Genomic DNA, 22758 nt, shown 5'->3' on the forward strand with positions numbered 1-22758 from the left:
GAGTTCTACTGAGACCTTCTGCACGTTGAAGATTTTCAGTTCCCCAAAATCTGATGGAAGGGACGAGACAGAAAACCAACACTGGACGGCTATGATCTCAATGATTCTGTGCTGGAAATCACTGCATGGGCTCAGGAACACTCGGCTGGAAGCAGACATGTCGGATGTTTCTCTGCTCCAGTTTCAGGTCCATGATGACATCACAGATGTTCATGTAGCAGCGGTCATGTTAACGTGGTGAACTCAGGCTGATGTTGATCAATGTATCTGAATACTTCCTCATCCTCTGTGTGCGGCACCGTGCTGTATTCAGGAACTCTCTGAACTTAATGATCTGATCTAATACGAGTCAGTGGATGTAAAAAAAAGGTGCAGAAACAGCCTAAAACCAATAAAACATCAGGATTTGTGAATGACTGACCGAGCAGCCAATCAACACCTGCCACAGCGATGATGTTGCTGTCAAACTGTTAGCTTCTCTGTTTCACTCTTTTAAGACATATTTTAGTAAATTACTTTTCTTCCTGTTTACATCTCGTAGTACGGTAGCCTCGTTGGACATATTGATCCATGTCCAGCAGATGGCGACACCATGACATCATGAAACAGAAAAGCAGAATATGACCAAGAGAATATTTTATTGTGAAGAAGAGGCGTCAGGTTTCATGTTCATTTGAAATGTTTAGATTTGACTTTCCGTTGCTGAGCTGTTGATCAGAGCCTGAAGTTGTTGAGAGAGTTAAAGTTCGAGCTGCTGCAGAGTTCACGTCTCCAACCAGGACGTGTCCAGACCAAAGCTGCGATCAGAACAGGAAGTGATGGGTGAATCCTGAGAGGATGTTTTAGTGTCTGTGAGCTGGTGGACCTCGGCCGGACGCTCCTGGGTCGCTTTCAGTCACTTTATCGTGTTTCTAGCTTTTCATGTCACCAGTTAAACATTCATGTTGGACCTGTTGGTTTCCTCCAGAACCTCCTTCGTTCGTGGTGCCCCTGCAGCCGGTGGAGGCCATGCCGGGCTCCAGGGTGACTTTCTCAGCCATGGTGAAAGGCAGCGCCCCCCTCAGGCTGAAGTGGTTCAGAGGGACGAAGGAGATCGAGGCTGGACGCGGTTGCGATTTCTCCCTGAAGGACAACCAGGTGATTCTGGAACTACACAACGTGGACAGAAGTGACGGCGGAGAGTACACCTGTCAGATCATCAACGACGCAGGAAAGGAGAGCTGCCCGGTGAACCTCACGGTCAAAGGTCAGTCTGACAGGAAGCTCATTCCAAACATAGAAGGTCAACATAAATAAAGGTCAAATTAAAAAAATCAAAACAATCAAATAATGAGCATCTATTTTTCTTAAAGTAAAAATATTTTGCTTTAAGAAAAATATCAGTATGATTATCAGTTTAAACTGATTAAACATGTTTTAGAGGAACATGCTTCAGAGGAACATGTTTCAGAGGAACACTTGGAGCTCTGCAACTCTGATAAATATGTAAATGTTGAACACACTCAAACACTGAAATCAAATCAACCCTCAGCAGCAGATCTGACAGCTGATCCATCTTCATTCTTCTGAAACATGTTCCCCTGAAACGAGCTGCTGGTTTACCTGAACGCTGATTCACTGAACAACACTGGTGGTAGTCTGTGTGTTCTCTGTGTGTCCTCTGCGTGTCCTTTATGTGTCCTCTGCGTGTCCTCTGACATCCTCCTTTTGTCCCTCAGAGCCTGCAGCCTTCTCCAAGAAGCTGAAGGACGTGTCGGTGGAGAAGGGTAAGCCGCTGACGCTGGAGTGCACGTACACGGGAACCCCGAAGATCACAGTTAGCTGGTTCAAAGACGGACAGCAGATCTTCGCCTCCTACAAACACAACATCACCACCACAGAGAGCTCCTGCATCCTGGAGTGTCTCAGCACGGACGACAAGGAGGCGGGCGGCAGGTACCGCTGCCAGGTGTCCAACGACGCCGGGCAGGACACATGTGAGGCTGCCGTGTCCATCCTCGGTGAGTGGCATTGCACTGACTTACCTGAACTCACCTGAACACACCTGAATACACCTGAACGCACCTGAATGCACCTGAACACACCTGAACACACCTGAACGCAGCTGAACACACTTAAACGGTCCTGAACACACCTAAACATACCTGAACTCACCTGAACACACCTGAACTCACCTGAATGTACCTGAACACACCTGTACTCACCTGAACAATCCTGAACACACATACAGTAACACACCTGAATTCACCTGAATACACGTTGTTGTGGGTGTAGTTCCTGCTCCGACCTGCTGGTGTCCTCACACCGCTGCTTTCTGCCCCCTCAGAGCCGCCGTACTTCGTGGAGTCCTTGGAGCCCATGGAGGTGACGGCGAGCGATGCCGTATGTCTGAAGTGTCAGGTGGCGGGAACACCTGAGATCAAGGTGTCCTGGTTCAAGGCTGATGGAAAGGTGCGCTCCAGCCCCACCTGCAGGCTGGAGTACACGAAGGGTGTGGCCTGTCTGAAGCTCAGCAAGGCCACCAAGGCTGACATCGGAGAATACACCTGCAAGGCGGAGAACAGAATCGGCTCCGCCTCCTCCACCTGCAGACTCAACGTGCTTGGTAACACTCACACCTCCTCCTGACATCATAAATACAAAGTTTATTTGAAGACATGAGTCTGAAGCATCTTTAAATACAAATCTTTTAACGTTTCATTTATTTATTTATTTATAGACCAGAGAGCACAAAGAATTTCACAATAAAAGACAAAAGTGAGACGAGAAACAGTCCCAGAAATGCGTACAAAATAAGAGTTCATAAAAAGAAGCACTGACAAACATGAAAGTATCTCTTTCAGTATTAAAATGTTTATAACAAATATTAATTGTAACATAACTTTATTTACACTCTTACACATCACCTTTTTTGCATGAAAACACTCACGGATTTATTTAACATTTTATTTGTGTGTATTCATGCAGAAATATATATTTTTCAACTGTAAACTCTTCTATCAATTTTTTTTTAATGATTATCTCCGAAGATTTCTTTATATTTTGGCTCGTGGTTCTGATGCTGATTGATTGACTCCAGATAAGAATAAGAACCTGAAGACTCCATCATTAACATTCCTCAGTAAATATCCATCATAAATAACGTGTAGTAGCAGCAGTCTGAACTGATGAGTTCAGTCAGATGAAGACATTATTTCTTTATTCTCCTTCAAACAGAATATAAACTGTGGTGCAGTAAAAGTATAAAGTCCTCAGCTCCGCCCCTCACCGTCACTTCTCTGTCCTCCAGAGGCCAAAACGCCGCCGTCCTTCCCCAAGAAGATCACCAGCCTGCAGCAGACTGAAGGTCTGCCGGTCCGCTTCGAGTGCCGCGTTGCCGGCTCGTCACCCATCGACGTGTCGTGGCTGAAAGATGGCGAGCCTCTGCGGCCGGGAGATGAGTTCTCCATGCTGTACGACGACAACACGGCCGTGCTTCAGATCGGCCGCGGAGAGATGAGGCACTCCGGGGAGTTCACCTGCGTGGCCACCAACAGCGTAGGCTCCGCCTCCTGCAGAGCCAAGCTCAGTCTGCAAGGTGGGTGGAGCTTCAACAGTCCGATGTCACACTCAGAGGTTCTCAGCCTTCTTCTGGTGACCCGTTTATCTTCTGGTGATACCGGGCTCATTCTCTGTAGGTCTGTCTGTGGTACCGGGCTCATTCTCTGTAGGTCGGTCTGTGGTACCGGGCTCATCCTCTGTAGGTCTGTCTGTTGTACCGGGCTCCACCGGTCCATCAACTGCTGCAGCACTTCATCTTCCCAAACAGCACGCAGCTCCTTCTCTTTGAGGCTCCGCCCCCTCCAGGAGCCCACTGCTCTAACTCTATGACCTCACCACGACCTCCATCTTCAGACGTGACCTCACCATGACCTCCATCTTCAGACGTGGCCTCACCACGACTTCTATACTCAGACGTGACATCACCACGACCTCCATCTTCAGATGTGACCTCACCACGACCTTTATCTTTAGACGTGACCTCACCACGACTGCTATCTTCAGATGTGGCCTCACCACGACCTTTATCTTCAGACGTGACCTCACCACGACTGCTATCTTCAGACGTGACCTCACCACGACCTTTATCTTCAGATGTGTCCTGTTCCAGCTGACCGGGTCCCAAACCAGAGGTTGAGAAACACTGAGATGTTTAGTTCCATTCAGCCTCAAACGCTGTTAGAAATGTTGAAAGTTTGTTGTTGTCTTATCTTCCTCTTCCTCTTCCTCCTCTTCCTCTTCCTCCTCTTCGTCTTCCTCCTCCTCCGCCCTGCAGAGCCCAGGTACCCCCCCCTCTTTGATAGGAAGTTGTCACCGCAGGAGGTGACGGTGGGCGACAGCATTGAGCTGGAGTGTCACCTGACTGGCTCCGCCCCCATTAAAGTCACATGGTCTAAAGACCATAAAGACATTCGGTCTGGTGGAAACTATAAGATGAGGTGTGAGGAGAACACGCCGCACCTCAGCATCCTGAAGGCAGACCGAGGCGACACGGGCCAGTACTTTTGCCACGCCTCCAACGACGTGGGCAAGGACACCTGTTCCTCTGACATCACTGTCAAAGGTATCTGAACCAGGCCGCACTCGCACCATCTAAACCGGGCCGCACTCACACCATCTGAGCCGGGCCGCACTCGCACCATCTGAACTGGGCCGCACTCACACCAGCTGAACCGGGCCGCACTCGCACCATCTGAACCGGGCCGCACTAACACCGCCTGAAACGGGCTGCACTCACACCAGCTGAACCGTGCCGCACTAACACCGCCTGAACCGGGCCGCACTCACACAGTCTGAACCGAGCCGCGCTTACATCGTCTGAACCGGGCCACACTCACACCATTTCAACTGGGTCGTATTCATGCCATCTTAACTGGGCCGCACCGTCATAACCGCACCGCACCGTCATAACCAGGCCGCATTCACACCATCTGAACCGGGCCGCACTCACACCATCTGAACCGGACTGCACCGTCTGAACCGGGCTGCATTTTCTGAACCGGGCTGCAGCATCTGAACCAGGCCGCACTCACACAGTCTGAACCGAGCCGCGCTTACATCATCTGAACCGGGCCGCACTTACACCATTTCAACTGGGTCGTATTCATGCCATCTTAACTGGGCCGCACCGTCATAACCGCACCGCACCGTCATAACCAGGCCGCATTCACACCATCTGAACCGGGCCACACTCACACCATCTGAACCGGGCCGCACTCACACCATCTGAACCGGACTGCACTGTCTGAACCGGGCTGCATTGTTTGAACCGGGCTGCAGCATCTGAACCGGGCCGCATCAACACCATCTGAACCGGGCTGCACCGTCTGAACTGGGCTGCACTCACACGATCTTGACCCCCTCTTCCAAACCCCCTCTGAGGGCATGTCTTTGTGTGAGGAAGCCCCGCCCCCTCTCTTCACTCTTCTTCTTGTTTCAGAGCGTAAGAACCCTCCAGTCTTCACCAAGAAGCCGTCGGAGTGCATCGAGGACTCGGAGGGCCGACTGGTGAAGATGGAGGGTCGCTTGTCGGGTTCGCAGCCCGTCACCGTCAGCTGGTTCAAGGAGGACCGGGAGCTCCACAGCTCAGACAAGTACGACATCAGCTTCAAGAGTAACGTGGCCGTGCTGTGCATCCGCAGCAGTGAGGTGAGCGACAGCGGCAGGTACTCCTGCCACGCCTCCAACGAAGCGGGAAGAGCCTCATGTGACATCACTGTGGGCATCTCAGGTGGGTCTGATGTACGAACATCTGCAGAGAGTCAGACGAGCTGCAGCTCAGCGTCCATGTTTGTTCTTACTCAGTGTAACATCTGGGAACATCTGCCTGCTGTCTGCCTGCTGTCAGCTGCCTGCTGTCAGCTGCCGCATGTACGGCATCGCCTCGCACTGACGCCACAGTTTGCTGAGTTACCGTCTGATCTGTCCTGCAGAGGCCAAGAAGCCACCGGTCTTCGACGTACCGCTCAAACCACTGACTGTGGATGAGGGCGACAGGATGAGTCTCAGGTGTCATGTGGTTGGGACTCCTCCTCTGAAGATCCAGTGGCTGAAGGACAGGAAGGAGCTGATGTCCACAGGCAGCACCAGGATCAGCTTTTCCGATGGGACGGCCTGTCTGGAGGTCAGCCCGGCCTCCCGGCACGACGCCGCCGATTACCTCTGCAAGGCCACCAATGAGGCCGGCAGCGAGTTCAGCAAGGCCAAGGTCACAGTGAAAGGTGAACGTGCAGGCGTGTTCTGCAACAAGAAACGATCCCTCAGTCTTTAGATGACCAGGATGCTGCAGTCACACCTGGTGTTCAGGTGTATCAGCTGACTGGATGACATCACAGTTCAATTGTTTGTCAGGATGTCCCAGCAGTCCCAGCTCCTGCTGAGTTGTCATTTGTGTATTAGTCATGTTGTTGTTGTTTGAGTCATGTTTTTGTTTATCTGTCATGTTGTTTTTTGTTGTTTGTGTATGAGTAATGTTGTTGTTCGTTTATGAGCCATGTTGTTGTTGTTTATCTGTCATGTTGCTGTTGTGTTGCAGAGAAACCAGGAGCAGCTCCGCCTCCTGCTGAAGCTCCAGCAGCCGCTCCGACCAAAAAACTGGACAACCTGTTCTTCATCGAGGAGCCCAGGACCGCACACGCCACCGAGAGTGAGACCCGAAACATAAACACAACATACAACATGCTACACACTGCTGTCTAACTGTGAACCTGTCGCTCCACAGAGGGAACCGCCACCTTCATCGCCAAGGTGGGCGGCGACCCCATCCCCAGCGTTAAGTGGATGAAGGGGAAATGGAGGCAGATCACGCACGGCGGCCGCATCTCCATGGAGCAGAAGGGCCAGGAGGCCAAACTGGAGATCAGAGAGGTGACCAAGTCGGACTCGGGTCAGTACAGGTGTGTCGCCTCCAACAAGCACGGAGAGATCGAGTGCAGCACCGACATGCACGTGGATGAGAAGAAGGAGGCGACGCAGCTGGAGGGAGACCTCCGAGCCAAACTGAAGAAGTGAGTTCATTCACACTGAACCAGTCACAGGAAGATCCTTCTACTTCTGTGTTTACAGTCTTTTGTCTTGTCCTCAGGACACCTTCGAAGCAGAAGAGTCCACAGGAGGAGAAAGACATCGACATTGTGGAGCTGCTGAGGAACGTGGACCCCAAAGAATACGAGAAATACGCCCGCATGTACGGCATCACTGACTACCGCGGCCTGCTGCAGGCCATCGAGCAGCTCAAGAAGGAGAAGGCAGAAGAAAGTGGAAGACCGGTGAGGCTCTGCCGACCCAATGTCTGTGTATGTGGACGTCTGAAGTGCTGAGCCATGTCTGTGATTGTCTGAAGTGCTGAGTCATCTGTGATTGTCTGAAGTGCTGAGTCATCTGTAATTGTCTGAAGTGCTGAGTCATGTGTGTGTTGACAGGAAGTGGAACGTGGAGACAGAGAGTCGGATGAGGACATGGCCCGGCTGGTGGCCGACCTGCAGAAGAGGATGGAGCGGACGGAGGTGAGGAGGCGTATGCTGCCATCACAGTATTGATCAGTTATTGGTGAAAACATCTTCAGCCAATCAGAGTCCTGGAGTCCCAGCAGGTTAAACCTTGTGCTTCCTGTTCCTGAGTCCAGTGGTGTTCACATGTTAACATCAGTTTTACACATTTAAAGTGTGGATGACCTCTGTATGCCTTCTGTATGACCTCATCCTTTGATGACCCTGCAGGTCTCAGCAGGTAAAACATACAGACATGCCCTCTGAGCCTGGTTCTGGTTCTGTCAGAGGATTCTCCCTTAAAGAGGAGTTTTCCCACCTAGCTGATTTGGGAGTTGTTGAATTGTTGGTTTCTCTGTAGGAAGCTATAAAGTTCTGCTGGAAGGACTTTAATGTGTTTTATAAATAAAACTGCATTGAATTAATGTGAGGATGAGCTGATGAGCTCTCCTCAGGAACCTCCTGGTAATAACACAGATATCAGGATGAGTTGCCGGTTCTTCTCAGGAACCTCCTGGTAATGACGTACTACAGAGTTAGTTTCCAGAACCGCTCTGAGACACCATCTTCTGATTCTGATGGAATTCATTTGTTTGTGGACCGTACAACTGATTAAAGGAAATTGTGGGTGTTTCCTCTCACAGCCTGTCACCGTGGTGACGGACATCTCCAACCAGTCCGTGTTCACCACCAACATGGCGGTGTTTGAGTGCGAGATCAAGATCAACTACCCCGAGATCACGCTGTCCTGGTACAAGGGCACGCAGAAGCTGGACACCAGTGACAAGTACGACATCAGCATAAGCTGCGACCGCCACTTGCTGAAAATCAAGAGGTGCCAGGCGTCCGACCAGGGCAACTACCGCGTGGTCTGCGGGCCGCACATCTCCAGCGCCAAGCTCACCGTCACGGGTCAGTACCGACAGCCTGCACCTGTTCACCGTTACAGACGGGCCACACCTGTTGCTTCCTGTCCAACAGTCCTGCTAACACACACCTGAAACCCTCTGAACTAGTCTGTGTTGTGTTTCAGACGTGGAGGTGGAGAAGCATCTGCAGGACACTTCGGGTAAGGAAGGCCAGCCCTGCAGTCTGTGTTGTCAGTTGTCCGTCCCGAATGTAGCGGCTCAGTGGTTCAGAAATGGCCAGCAGGTCGAGATGAAAGGCAGGTTCACGTCCGAGGTGACACACAAGGTTCAGAAGCTTCTGATCAGAGACCTGAAGCCTGAAGACCAGGGCCGATACTCCTGCAGGTACCAGCACCTGGAGTCCTCGGCTGACCTGTGGGTGGAAGGTTGGTACCTGGAACCTCCTGCTGGATGAAGGATGAACTAACCTCTTTGACTCCGACACTAACGTTGGACATTTCACCCTCTTTTTTTATCTTTCTTCTCTGATGTGTCTTTCTGTTTAACATTCTTCACCATCATCTCAGAAAAATGTCCGCCATCATCTCTTTGTCTTTTTACATCCGTCTCGCCTCAAATCTCTCACCCCCACTCCCTCAACCACCAGTCGTCATAACCGTCCTCTGGTCGTCATATCTAACCATGTGGATGTTGTGTCGATGGAAAACTCCCATTCAGCTGTTGTCATACATTCCAAGTTGTGATGCCGAACACGTTTACCCATTCACGTCTTTATCTGTTCTAGCTGAACAAATTCATTTCACCAAACGCATCCACAACATCGAAGTCAACGAGCGCCAGTCGGCCACCTTTGAGTGCGAGGTGTCCTTCGACAACGCGATTGTTTCGTGGTACAAAGACACCTGGGAACTGAAAGAGAGCCCTAAGTACAACTTCAGAAGCGAGGGCCGAAGACATTTCATGGTCATCCGAAATGTGACCATTGAAGATGAAGGTGTGTAGAGCCCCAGAGGCCCGCCACAAAGCTCTCCAAGTTTTTTTTTTCTCCTTGTTTTCCATGAGTTGAGTGATTAAAGTCTTGGTCACTTATTCCATGTAGGCGTGTACTCAGTGGTTGTGAGGTTGGAGCCCAGAGGAGAGGCTAAAAGCACAGCTGAGCTTTATTTGTCTGGCAAAGGTACAGTTCCTAGTGCGGCCACACCTTCTGCTTCTGTTTAACTTCAGTCTGGTGGTGAGTTTAACGCTTTGTTCACTCTCCTTTTCACAGAAATTCAATTAGCATCAGTGCCTTTCGGTGAGTATTTAATTTCCAACATCCTCATTTCAATCAGTCAGGAACATTTTCAGATATCCTCTTGTTCACCTTAACCACAGTCAGATAGGGTTCAAAGGTCAAACTATGAGCATCATCACATTTACGTTATTCAGTTACTGCGGACGGATGTTCAGCTGTTAACCAACATTATTCTACCTGTTAACCAACATTATTATTTGTGTTCAGCTTCATTGATTTCATAAACCACACAGATGTTGTCTCGGTCCAGGTGTTTATTCGTTGTCTTGTTTATTCATTGTCTCGGTCCAGGTGTTTATTTGTTGTAGCTGGTAGCTCGGTGGTACCAGCGCTGATGTAAACGTTACAGAGTATAAAGTGAGAACCGTTTATAAGTGAACACACTAGACTGACTTTACGTAATGCTAGCTGTTTGTAGCGACCTGATGTTAGGTTTTTGGGCGCTGACGAGCAGGAAGGTTTCTAAAATGTCTGTTTCATTATATATACAATATATTTATATTATAGAACCTGAGGTATTGATGTGTTGTTGTAGTTGTGTTCTCCATAGATGATAGCAAGAGATAAACAGCTATAGTTTGGTAGTTGGTGTGAATGAAGCATGTCCGTGTCCTGTAGATTTCCCAGAATCCTCGGTTCAGAGGCCCGACATCTCTTCATCACTGAACATTCAAGGTAATCCATCATCAATGTTTTACACCAAAACAAAGCCGAATTTAAAATGAGGTTTAATGGAAGCAACATGTTCTGTGTCTTTTAAAGAGTTTCATCATTATGAAGAAGAGGTTGAACACACAGGTACTTCCTGTTTGTTTTGGGCTCCATGACAACAACACCTTAAACAAACTAACAGCTTTTCTTTACATTTGATTGAGTTTGTTTTCCATCACATCACTGACAGTGAAACTAACAATCTCATCAAATCCAAGAGAAACATCGTCTTTGTTCTTCATAACCAAACCAAACAGAATCTGCTGAGTCATCGTATCACAAAGAAGAGGAAGTGGAGGTACATGTTGTATTCTTCATCTTCATCATCATCATCAAACTCTCTGAGCAGATGTGGGACAAACACGAAGTCACAGCGATGTTTACGTTTCTAATCCAACGAGAAGCTGAAACTGATGTTTATTATATCATAAAATATTATTATAACAAACAGCTGCTCATGATGAAGGTCTTTATATTATTATTATATTATCAGGTTCAATTCAGACATGTTGGCCTCCAACGTCCACCACAGTGTCCTCAGTTTGTCCCATCGTGGTTCGATTGTCTCCGACGTCTTCTTCTTCTTCTTTTTTCACTCTTCAACTTTCTTTCGATATTCATCTTCATCTTCATCTTCATCACTCACTAACTTCAGTGTGTCGATGGAGAGTCGACAACAGCTGAGTGACGTCTGCTGAGAAACAGGTGGACAAAGTCTCCTTCGTCTGTTCAAACGAGACGTCACATAAAGAGAATCAGTGGTGCAGAACCAACAGAGAAAACTCCAATGGACCTTGAAGGCATCATGTGACCTGTAGTGTGTTCCTGTAAACAACCAGCTGGTTTTGAACAGCACTTCCTGTTTCCACCAGCAGATGTCGCTCAGCTTCAGAACAGAAATCAGACTCTTTGTTTCATTGACTTGCCAACATGAAGTCTCCGACAGTTGGGGCCCATGATTCCTCTGACCCCTGACCCCTCTGACCCCTGACTCCTCAGGCCCCTGACTCCTGACCCCTGACTGCTGACTCCTGATTCCTATGACCCCTGAATCCTGTGACCCCTGACTCCTGTGACCCCTGACTCCTGAGGCCCCTGATTCCTCTGACCCCTGACTCCTCTGACCCCTTTAACCCCTGAACCCTCACTCCTGACTCCTGACCCCCCCTGACTCCTCTGTCCCCTGACCCCTTTTACCCCTGAACCCTGACCCCTCTAATCCCTGACTCCTGATTCCTCGATTTAAAGCCGACATTCAGACTTTGTGAGATGACATCATGGGTTTTGGTCTGTGACTCACAAACTGCTCATGTTTGTTTGTTTGTTTGTTTGTTTGTTTGTATGTGTGTGTGTGTGTGTGTTTTTTTGTTTGTTTGTTTGTTGTGTCCTGCTGTGTCGTGGCCTTCAGTCAAGTATCAGAGCTGGACAGAGGAGACGGTAACACAGCAGGTGTCCTCGACCAACCAGATGTCAGGTATCCGTGGCGACCGCTGTGTGTTTAAGTGGAAGAAAACATTCTGAATGATCCATCTTCTCTAGAACCAACAGATGTTTATGGTTCTGCAGCAGGAACACGGAGAATCATGTTTTCTGTTCTGTGTTTCAGCTGCCAGAGTTCCTGTTGAGGAGAAAGTGGAGACCAAGAAAGTTGAACAGAGACAAGAAGTCCCGACCAAAGGTGAGCTCACCTGTCGTTCTGCTGACTCACCTGTCATCCTCTGCTACTGAACCGGTCGTATTCCTCTCTTCTCCTCTTCTGCTGCTTTTCTGAGCTGCGTGTTTCTGATTTGTCTTCTTCTGCGTGTTTCTGAGTCTTCTTCTCTGAGCTGCGTGTCCACAGCATTTCTCATCATAGTAACACACACTTGGTATCTTTTAAAGTTCCCGAAGTGGAAAAGAAACCTGAAGTGAAGCCGCCAGCCGTGAAGGAGCCGTCTCCTAAAGGTACTGATGAATGTCTTCTGTCTCTGTGTCTGTCTTCTGTCTCCTCGTGTCTCTGTGTCTGTCTCTTGTGTCTGTGTCTGTTTTCTGTCTCTTGTGTCTCTGTGTCTGTCTTTTGTCTCCTCGTGTCTCTGTGTCTGTCTTCTGTCTCTGTGTCTCTTGTCTTGCGGGTGTTCTTTAGTTTAACGTGTGTTTGAATGTTTTTCCAAGAAGCGGAGGAGGTGAAGCCGCCGGCTGCAGTGCTGCCCACTGAGAGACCTGGACCACCAAAGAAAGGTTTGTACTTCCTGCTTGAGGGAGCGCATCGCCTCACCTCTTCCTGTCTGTCTGTCTGTCTCATTCTTCATCAGCGTCTGTCCTCTGCTGAGTCTTCTCACTCTTTCAAGCTCGTCTTCCTCGCTGTAGCTGCTAGCCCTCAATGCTAACGTTAGCTCATGTCTGTTACCTAAAGATGAACCAGCAGAGCCCAAAAAAGTGGCGCCTGAACCCAAACCTGCAGCAGAACCGGAACCAAAGCCCAAAGCTGCAGCAGCTTCCAGGGAAGAACCTGAAGCTAAACCCGCAGCGAAGCCTGAGCCCGAGGCGAAGCCGGCACCGGCAAAGAAGGCGGTGGCGCCGTCCAAAGGTACTTCCCGTTTGTATCTTTGTGTTTGTGTTTGTGAGCTTCAGGCAGGAAGCGGATCTTTCACTGTTTGATTGTTGCTTTAAGTCCCCCAAGAGACCAAAATCCAGCCAGAACCAGAGGCTATGAAACCAAAACCAGAACCACAAAAACCAAAAGCAGGAGTCCGTAAACCCGAGTCGCTTGGAATGAAGCCAGAACCCGTGACGGTTCCCAAGCCAGAACCTGTGGTGAAGACAGCTGAAGTGAGCGCACCAGAACCAAAAGCAGAACCTCTGAAGTCTAAACCAGCACCACAGGAGGCTGAGAAGAAAGGTACCAGCAGAGATGTAGTTCTGGTTTCATTGTTTTTATCTGCTGACTCAGCGGGTCGTTCTGTTTACATTATAATAACACCGACGTGTTCTGTTAAAGAACCAGAGGTACCAACAGAGAAGGAGGTGATCGCACCTCCTCCTGCACCTCCAAAGCTGCAGAGAGAAGCAGAGAAGAAGAAGCCAGAGGAAGTCAAAGGTACCTGCAGCTGTTAGTCATCCCACTATAAACTCTGACCTCATCCTCACCTCTTTGGTTCTGTGCTGTGGTTCTGTGGTTCTGTGGTTCTGTTCTGTGGTTCTCTAATGTCTCACCTCGTCTGTGTTGGTCTTCTTGCACTCGACAGAGTGTTTGTTCTGTCTCAGAGTGACTAAATGTTCTTTAAAGTTTTAGTGGAGGCTCTGAGAACAGCAGGTTCTGTTCGGTTCTGTTCTGAGTGGACGTTCCTCCAGTAACCCGCCTGTTCTAAGCACTAATCTCTAACAGGTCCTCCTCTTACTGCATCCACAACATCCTTCTGTGTACAACGTTCCTCACTCGTGCGTCAGCACGTTGTTCTGTTGTTGACAGTCTTGTACGTGTTCTTGTGTCAAACCCTCTTAAAGCTGTGAAGGAGGCAGAGCCGGAAAAAGTTCCTGAGAAGGTGTTTGAGGAGGCTGAACGAGTTCCTGAGAGACGACCTGCTGTCCAAGCTGAGGTGAAGGAGAAGACCTCTGGGAGGGATGAAGGTCCAGCATTGCAGAAAACAGGGCAGGAAGTTCCAAAGAAGGTTCCTGAAAAGGTTCCTGAGAAACAGAAGGTTCCTGAAAAGATTCCTGAGAAACAGAAGGTTCCTGAGAAACAAAAGGTTCCTGAAAGGGTTCCTGAGAAACAGACGGTTCCTAAAAAGGTTCCTGACAAATCAAAGGTTCCTGAAAAGGTTTCTGAGAAACAGAAGGTTCCTGAAAAGGTTCCTGAGAAGCAGAAAGTTCCTCCTCCTGAAGAGGAGAGGAGCGCTGAGACAAAGCTGTCTGAGGAGACACAGAGCAAGATGGTCTCTGTCCAGAAAACACCTGAGAGGATACCTGAAGCCAGAGCTCCGCCCCCTGCAGGTACAGCCGAGGCGGACCACTCTTTGTGTCTTCATCTGCATGTGAGCAACAGTGGTTCAGTGAATCTACAGCATGTGGTGCAGCCTGCAGCACGTCCTCTCAAAAAAAAATGATCTTTTATTTTGAAATGTTCCACAGTGACGATAAAGACTTCAGTTGAGTCAGATAAAGTCAGGTGTTCACACATGAAGACGAGCGAGCGTCAGCCATCACTGCTGTACAAACTTCCTGTTTCTAGTCACTGTGAAACACACTGAAGTTAGTCAATCATCATATAACATCATATATTATTATAATATATGATTTATAATAAATAATAGAGAAGCGCTGTATTTCTGTAGAGTAAAATGCATCCAGCTGGTTATCAGTGTTTTCTGTGTCGCTGATCCGATTTAACGTCCAGAACAGTTTCATGTTTTTGAGTGACCAGTCGGAGGAACGTCTCGGTCCGGTGGACACAAACTGAACTGCTGCTGCTCCTCTTTCATGACATCCGACCTGTTGTGTGTTCTTGTGTGTTAACTGTCTGATCTTTCTTCTTTGAAACGACCTCCTCCACGCACACCTTTCTTTAAAAGAAAAAGAGACGGAGCAGACGGAGAAGACTCGTCCCTCAGAGAGACGAACGTCTCCTCCTGAAACAGGTACGGGTCACCTGAGAGGGCGGAGAGCTTGAACACGCGTGTCTTCCTCTGCATGTTGTCTCCTCTAACATGTCTCTGTGTTCTGTCCTCACCTCTTGGCGCCGCTTCATGACGCCTCTTCTTCTGCTCCTCTTAAAACGTCCGGCAGCGACGAGTCTCGTGAAGATTGAGCGAAGGGGCGGAGCTCGGAAGATTCAGGAAGTTTATTACGTGACGGAAGAGGCGTGTCCCACAGAGGAGGCGTGGCAACATGGTGATGTGGTGGAAGAACACGCCACGAAGTCGTACGAAGACGAGCCGCCTCCTCTGAGACGGATGGCGGTGTCCTCACTGCAGACAGACGTCCTCACAGATCAGATATCTGTCTCCGACTCTTCACAGCTGGAGGTCGCAGGGCCTGGGCAGGGTTTTATCAGGACAGGAAGACACCTGAGGACAGGAGATGCTCCTGAAGGAGACACCAGGGACACGGTCCAACACAGAGGACACAGGGACACAGGAAGCAGAGAGACACCTGAGGACAGGGTTTCAGTCAGAGACTCAGAGTCCCATAAAGACACCAGATTTCTTACAGAGGACAGAAAACTAACAGATAGGTCAGAGTTCAGAGAGGTCACTTATACAGAGTCACATGATCACCATGTTCAGGTGTTATCAGGTATTCAGGATGAACACAGACGAACCAAGGTGACAGAGATCCAACCAGAAGTTAGAGAAGTTAGAGAAACCATCATGATCCAAGCTGTAGAGAAAATGAAGGACGAGGGACGGAAACAGGAAGTTCAGATCAAACCCACGGACTCCTCTGGAAAAGAGAAGAAACAGGAAGTTCAGATCAAACCCACGGACTCTTCTAGAAAAGAGAAGAAACAGGAAGTTTTTTCTGAAGTTAAACATGAACCTGAGGCCGTGCCGACCTCCACTGTGAGACCCAAAGAATCGGTCACAGATATGGAGTCTGTGGAGTCGAAGAGGACAGAGGCAGATGTCCGTCCTCAGAGAGGAGAAAAGACAGAGAAACATTTAATACAGAAGGAAGCATCTGTCCTCTCCAAACCAGAAAAGAATAAAAGGGGTCCAGCATCCAGAGGTACCGACAGAAAACATATCTCTCCATGTCCGGCTTTTTGTTTGTCGTCAGGACTTATAACTTCACGTCTTCACATCTTTGTGTCTTTTGTTCCTGTGTTTTTAGAGTCTTTTTTGTCTCTTGGTGGTTCTGAGTCTTTCTTCTCTTAAATATTTCATATCATTACTGATTGTTCCTTAAAGAAACCGAAGGCGAGTTGGAAGAGATTCCCCCAGCATTCCCGCTGCTCCGTCTCCACAGAGAGGTACAGCTTGTCTTCTTCTCACCTCTTCTGTCTTTCCTGTTTAACACTAGATCTTTCTGTCCTTGTGTCTAACCTCTTGGCACCGCTTCATGGTGCTTTCTCTTCACTACTTTTACATTTTTCCAACCTGAAGCGACAGGCGGGCTCTCAGAGGATGAGAGAAGAGCCTCGTCTGCAGAGGAGGTCGGGCAGAGAGGAGAAGCTGACGTGTACCACAGAGACGACGAAGATGTTTTAAAATGTAAAGGGTCAGAAAAAAGTGGTGGTTTATCTGTTACTGACGGTTTAAAGACACCAGTCGCCCCCAAAAGTGAAGGAAAGGTCATCAGAACAGGGAGTGAAGCTGAAAAAGTTCAGGATAAACTGACTGAACAAAAATCTGGAGAAGAGAGGTTTTCTGACCAAAACACAGATTCTGGCATGGTGACCCTCAAATTCTTAAAAAAAAAGCAGAAGAAAGTTTCTCGGGAAAGAAAAACAGAACGTCCAGAAACTTTAGACTCTTTAGATTTACTTTCAAAACTCCCGAAAACACAAGAGGCAACGAGACACGAAGCATCGGTCGCTCACATCAAGTGTGAAGACTCATTGGGAGCAGGAGGTCAACGAGGTGTAGAAAACACAGAGGTCGGTAATGAGGAGATAAAGTCACCAGCAGGTAGCGCTCAGACCTCCTTAAAACACAAAAAACAAACTGAGAAAGTTGACGATGCTGCAGGTCAGTCAGAGGTCAGGGTCAGAGACGAGTTCACTACAACTACTGTGACTGACGAGACAGGTGAGCGGCCAGTGGAGAGCAGATCTGAGCTGACAGTTGGGTTTAGAGAACGAGATGTTCAGAAACAAGTCCAAACTCTGACAGGTGTCCAGCAGACGGCAGATAAAATAGAAGACATCAGATCAGTGACAAGGAGAGTGTCGGTTCCTCCTGAGACCGATGGAGCTTTAAGAGACAAGAAAACTGTTCCATTCACAGGAAGGAAGTTGTCTGTGTCTCCTGTGATGGACATCCTGTCTGAAAGCTGTCGGATCGTCTGTGAAGGTGCTTTAAAACCAGACGCTCTACAGACCTACGTCACTCCTGACCAGCTAGAGGACGTCCGCTCTCTAAAAACACAGGAGACAGTCCGGGACATGAGACACGTCACATGGGAACAACTGGACCGAGGACGTGTTAGAGATGAACTAGCTGAGAGACAGAGCGGACCTGAAGAGAGACATGGACTCTCTGTGGAGCAAGAAAGTCCAGACCAAGCCAGCCCAGAGACTCCAGACATCCAGTCTGAGACGCCTGAAAGATTCCCAGAGAAAGGACAGAGGAAGGACAAAGGTCCAAATATGAAAAGTAAACGAAAACATCTAACTATAGATTTGAAATCAGAAACTCCTCAAAGATTTATTCTCAGTGACGACATAGGGACAGACGCTGCTTCTACAGGTACAAATATTCCATTAAAACAAGTCACCGGTCAGTTAACGACCTACAAAAGTTCATTTAATGAAGATGAAATCCAAACAAAGACAGAAACGGAAGTAGAAGATACACCAACAGAGACGTTGGTCAGAGATAAGCCACCAACCCACCAGGAAGCCGAGCAAGGCCGCTCCACTGGGCACCGTGTTCAGGCTCAAACCGACTCCGTTAAAGATGTTTATCTCCCAGATTCTCCGACTGGAGTCTCCAAGCAGCGACAAACAGAAACAAAGGCTCAAAGGACTCCAGCAGTGATCACAGAGGAACAGGAAGTGAGGTCAGATACCGCACACAGGTTGGTTCCCTCTGAGAATCGAGTTATAGAAGCATCACAGTATATTTATTTACAAAAATCTACAGAAGATAAAAAGCAGACCGTTGATCAAACCGAAAACATTCAAGTACTTAAAGACTTAAATGTTGAAACATGTGGCGATAAAACTGTCAAAGTTACTTCAGGTGAGAGAAATATAACTAGAGCAAAAGAATGCTGCTGGACTGGACCGTCTGTTGGAGACACTGAGACAGACGGCCTGACACATGACAGTTATGTCTCCGATGGTATCGTCACAGTTAGAGCTGACTCAGCTGCAGTGAGTCCAGTCGAGGCACCGAACATGGAGCTGCAACACCCTGAAATCAAAGAGTCCCAGAGAGACAGAGACAGAACCACAGCTCAGGAGGAAGGTACAAGTAGGTCAGATGAAGATGAAGAGCAGGAAGAGGAAGAAGAAGAGCAGTCAGTTACAGCCACCAACAGAAGGGAGGAAGTTTATCAATTACCTGCTGATGTAGTGACGCGTCAGCAGCCTTCAGTAACAGATAAACTCAGTTCAGACAGGGTTCAGAGAGAAACCTACGTCCCTCAGAGAGACACCTCCGTCCTTCAGAGAGACACCTCTGTCCCTCAGAGAGAACCCTCAGTCCCTCAGAGAGAACCCTCAGTCCCTCAGAGAGAGACCTCCATCCCTCAGAGAGAGACCACGAAGACCTCCGTCCCTCAGAGAAACACCTCTGTCACTCAGAGAGACACCTCCATCCCTCTGCGGTACAGCAGCAGCAGACTGTCACAGGTGGAGCTCCTCCCACCTCTTCTTCCTCACAACAGTGAACCCAGAGAGGAGGAAGGAGCTCCAGGGACTCAACCCATCAGACAAACCAGGACCTCCAGAGGTACTGAGGGGACACCAGTCTGTCCCTCCTCATCTTCATCGTACACCTCCTCGTCTTCATCGTGCACCTCCTCGTCTTCATTGTGCACCTCGTCTTCATCCTCCTGGGGATCAGACCCCTCCCACTGGTTGATGATGTCATGTGATGTCACCCATCCTGTCTTTGCTCACTGATCGTCCTGTCGCCTCAGACAGACTCCATGTTTAAACCTCCGCATCTTCATGTTGTTTCACTTCCTGTGTGTCAGAGAAGCTTCTGTCCAAACATGAGTGTGTTATCTATGTGTCTGTTATCTATTTGTGTGTTATCTGTGTGTGTGTGTGTGTTATCTGTATGTGTGTCATGTGTTCCCCCACCCCAGCCCTACCCCGTTACTCTGACTGTTGTGTGATTTTATTTCCAAGTTCCTGTGAAGCAGAGGGAGGAGCCTCCTCCACAGGTGCAGCCCCCCCCTCCTACTGCAGGTACCCCGCCTCCTCTTTACTTGTCTTTACGTGTGTGTTTGTGTCCTTAAAGGCATTCGTAGAGGAGTGTCACTCTTTATTACATCTTTGAACCATCATTAAAAGAGAGAAACCACAGAGCAGCAGGGAGCTCTGCTTGTTCTGCTGTTTCTCTCTGAGCTCAGATGAAGCTGTGCAGCCACGTCTCTTGATATTTTATTTGTTCTTTAAGACGACAAACGTCCGGCTGCTGTAAAACTTCCAGAAGCTGCCAAACGGCCTGAAGTCACTAAAAAGACTGAGATGGAGAGAGGAGCTCCAGAAGAGGTGGAGCCTGTCGTGAAGGCTAAAGGACTGACGGGGACGACGGCAGAAGAACAGAGAGCCTCTGTAACAGCACCTGAGACAGGTAGAGGTGTCTGAAGGACTGAACATCAGTCCACTCCGGTTCTTTACCGTCTCATGTTGACTCTTTAGCCGCCCACCTGTGTATGTTGTGAGTCTGTCTGGTGTCGGTCGATTTGACCCTCCCCGTGTTGGTCTTTGTGTGTCCTTCGGTCCAACCTGCCACGTCTGTTTATGTTGATATGAGACGGTTTCACACGACACGGAACATGTCTTTGTCACATTGATTATTTCTGAAAGTGTTTCCTAAAGTCTTCGCATTAATCAGTGCGACTGTTGTTCATTGCCTAATTACCGCCTCTCTGAACTGTACCTCTGTATTAGATGAAACCAAGGGACCCGTCCAAGCACCGGGAGGAGTCAAGAAAGGTAGGAGAGCCTCACCTCACTTCACCTCACCTCACCTTACCTCACCTCACCTGAGCACACGAACACAGCAGCTCTGCTTCACTTCCTGCTGTTTACATCATCAGCTGTGTGTGAAAAAGAGTCCAGTTACCAACAACTAGGTCACCACATGCATCATTACACTGTTTAAAATATGATTATTGTTTAATAGTTGTGAGCACAAAGAAGGTTTTTATGTAGTTTCTGTAAAAGTCAGTCTGTGTCTTCGTCTTTGTCTCTTATTATTTTTATATTTATAATTTGTTTTGCTAATTATCAGGTAGCCGTTTGTGTTTGTACAAATAGTGACGTCAGTTAAATGTTGATCTTTAATGTCAAACCTTTGCTGCCTCAGAAACGATTCTGCCCAAAAAAGGTAAAGTTCAGCTGGAAGAGGAGGGGACGTTTGAGATCCCCAGCTTGAAGAAGACAACCAGAGTCACGAGGGAAGTGGAGGAGGAGCAGGAGGTTGTCAAGCTGAAGAAGATCCCATCGGTTCCACCTAAAGAGGCTGACGAGGAGAAAAGGCCTCAGAAGGTGACCCGGACCACAGTGTTGGATGTGGAGCAGATGGTGCATAAAGAGGAGACTGTTGAGATGTCAGTCACCACCAGGAGACAAGTGGAGGAGAGGAAGCCCCGAGAGAAAGTAGAGGTGGTGAAAAAGCCAGAAGTTATTACGCCTAAAGAGGAGGAACAAAAAGAGTCTCCTAAAGATGCATGGACCCGCCAGAAGCCCGTCCCGAAGGACGAGAAACCGGAGGACAAGATTTCTCTGAAGAAAACTCCCAGAGCATCAAAGGAAGAGGAAGCAGCCCCACCCAGCGCAGCTCTGAAGAAGGTGAAGAAGCTGCCTTCAGAGGAAGTACAACCAGATGTAGTCAAACTGAAACCATTCGAGAAGCCCGTCAAACCAACAGAGGAGCCTGAGAAAGACAAGAAGGAGAGACCGGACAGGGACTCTGTGCCTTTCCAGAAGGGAGAGAGGATCCCTCGAGAGGTGGAAACCAAAGAACCTTCTCAGAAACCTCATAAAGCACTTGTGGAGGTGACGCAGCCACCAGCTAAGGTGCCCAAGCCAGTAGACAAAAGGAAACCTCCAGAGAAGGAGCCTGAGGAGGTCAAAGCCCCCATCAAGGTGAAGAAAATCCCCACAGTAGAACAAGAGACAGAGAGTGTCAAACTGAAGCCCTTCTCACGCCCCTCCAAAGAGGCTGCAGAGCCCGAGAAGAAACCCACAGAAGACAAAGACAGGAAGCCAACCGATGACCTGCGCCACCGCCGCACCAGTCCAGATGAAGAACCAAAGGAGCCAGAGGCCAAGCCAAAGAAACCCGAGGTCCCAGAAGCCCCAGAGAAGAAACCAGAGAAGCCGAAGGAGGTAGAGGTAGTTCCAGCAGACAAGACACAGTCTCCTGTTCCCGCCTCTTTTAAGAAACCTGAGAAGGTTCCTGAGGAGCCCAAACCTCTGCAGGGTAAGAAGGGAGTCATACCGAAGGCCAAAGAAGAGAAGGAGGATGTGGCTCTGAAGCCCGTGGAGCAGCTCAAGAAGGTGGAGCTCAAAAAGACTCCATCTCCTAAAGTGGAGAAGCTGAAAGAGGCAGAGGCCATCCCAGTGGAGAGGAAGCCGAGCATCGATAAACTCAGAAAGGTTCCGAAGACCGTTTCACCCAAAGACTCCATTGAAGCTGTGACTCTCAAAAAGGTCCCGAAGAAGCCGTCCCCGGAAGAAGTGAAGGCTGTCGAGCCGGCAAAGCCCGATAAAGGGAAGGTCCCACTGGTGAAGGAGGTCTCTCCTGGAGCTGTGCAGATGAAGAAGATTGACACCCAGCCGGAGGAGGAGGTGTTTGAAGAGGAAGCAGAGGAAGAGGCCGAGCAGGAGGAAGAGGAAGAGGAGGCCTGGGGCTGGGAGCTGGTTCCAAGCGAGAGTTATGGCTCCGAGGACTGGGAAGGTGAAGGAGAGGAAGGTGCTCTGGAGGTTCCAGGGGTGACCAGGAGAGGTGAGACGGTGGCAGCCCCAGTGACCGAGAACAACCCTCCCTTCATGCCCTGAATAATCCCTCCATCATGCCTCCATCTAAGCCCTCTTCTCCTTATTGTGTTTTCATTCTCTCTCTTGTATTCATTCTTGTGTCAAACTGTCTGCTCATACTCATCGCTTCCTGTCAGCCATTTCAGTATGTCATCAGTCCAACACGTATTCTCCTCACTCAGCCATCTTTTCATGTATCCATCACTTCATGATGTCAATGTCACTGAAGAGCCACAGTCGTCCATTATTCATCATCGTGTTTATCCTCTTATTTCAGTGTCATTCTTTCATAAATCTACCGTCAGAGTCTCTTCATGTCCATTCAGACAGACATCATCTCTCCTGGCATGTTCATGAACACGTTAATATTGTGATCATAGTCTGAGCAGACAATTAATGTGAACTGTTTCTGAACAGAGGGACAGCCAGCGGAGGAAGCAGGAAGAGGTCGAGGCAGAGGGCTCAAACGTAAGTCAGAATAACCCTCTGAGTGACAGT

The 22758-nt window shown here is 48.8% G+C and overlaps 2 protein-coding genes across 2 annotated transcripts in view; both read left to right on the forward strand.

The window, feature by feature from the left end:
• LOC138614673 (titin-like) overlaps positions 1 to 22758 on the forward strand; it is a 73842-nt gene that overhangs the window by 34975 nt on the left and 16109 nt on the right. The window contains exons 34-65 of the mRNA XM_069688232.1: positions 968 to 1246; positions 1719 to 2000; positions 2327 to 2605; positions 3290 to 3577; positions 4316 to 4603; positions 5480 to 5770; positions 5973 to 6260; positions 6575 to 6685; positions 6761 to 7046; positions 7124 to 7307; positions 7461 to 7544; positions 8171 to 8438; positions 8560 to 8820; positions 9180 to 9389; positions 9495 to 9572; positions 9663 to 9689; positions 10308 to 10364; positions 10452 to 10487; positions 11809 to 11874; positions 12007 to 12078; positions 12282 to 12344; positions 12552 to 12617; positions 12793 to 12966; positions 13051 to 13278; positions 13378 to 13476; positions 13884 to 14369; positions 14948 to 15013; positions 19399 to 19458; positions 19670 to 19846; positions 20167 to 20211; positions 20585 to 22228; positions 22678 to 22728. Of these exons, the coding sequence (XP_069544333.1) occupies positions 968 to 1246; positions 1719 to 2000; positions 2327 to 2605; positions 3290 to 3577; positions 4316 to 4603; positions 5480 to 5770; positions 5973 to 6260; positions 6575 to 6685; positions 6761 to 7046; positions 7124 to 7307; positions 7461 to 7544; positions 8171 to 8438; positions 8560 to 8820; positions 9180 to 9389; positions 9495 to 9572; positions 9663 to 9689; positions 10308 to 10364; positions 10452 to 10487; positions 11809 to 11874; positions 12007 to 12078; positions 12282 to 12344; positions 12552 to 12617; positions 12793 to 12966; positions 13051 to 13278; positions 13378 to 13476; positions 13884 to 14369; positions 14948 to 15013; positions 19399 to 19458; positions 19670 to 19846; positions 20167 to 20211; positions 20585 to 22228; positions 22678 to 22728 (6894 nt within the window). The remainder of the gene's footprint in view (positions 1 to 967; positions 1247 to 1718; positions 2001 to 2326; positions 2606 to 3289; positions 3578 to 4315; positions 4604 to 5479; positions 5771 to 5972; positions 6261 to 6574; positions 6686 to 6760; positions 7047 to 7123; positions 7308 to 7460; positions 7545 to 8170; positions 8439 to 8559; positions 8821 to 9179; positions 9390 to 9494; positions 9573 to 9662; positions 9690 to 10307; positions 10365 to 10451; positions 10488 to 11808; positions 11875 to 12006; positions 12079 to 12281; positions 12345 to 12551; positions 12618 to 12792; positions 12967 to 13050; positions 13279 to 13377; positions 13477 to 13883; positions 14370 to 14947; positions 15014 to 19398; positions 19459 to 19669; positions 19847 to 20166; positions 20212 to 20584; positions 22229 to 22677; positions 22729 to 22758) is intronic.
• On the forward strand, positions 16386 to 19392 carry LOC138614674 (microtubule-associated protein 1B-like). The gene has a single exon (XM_069688233.1). It carries the CDS (start codon positions 16768 to 16770, stop codon positions 19165 to 19167), a length of 2400 nt encoding a protein of 799 aa, XP_069544334.1. The 5' UTR covers positions 16386 to 16767; the 3' UTR covers positions 19168 to 19392.

This window comes from Brachyistius frenatus, unplaced genomic scaffold (assembly GCF_029030835.1).
Source record: "Brachyistius frenatus isolate BFR_SWC_R1_liver_20210118 unplaced genomic scaffold, ASM2903083v1 Contig_546, whole genome shotgun sequence".
Lineage (NCBI taxonomy): Eukaryota > Metazoa > Chordata > Actinopteri > Embiotocidae > Brachyistius > Brachyistius frenatus.

Excerpts from the sequence above, each read along its gene's own strand:
- LOC138614674 (XM_069688233.1), top strand. The coding sequence starts at position 16,768 with ATGGTGACCCTCAAATTCTTAAAAAAAAAGCAGAAGAAAGTTTCTCGG.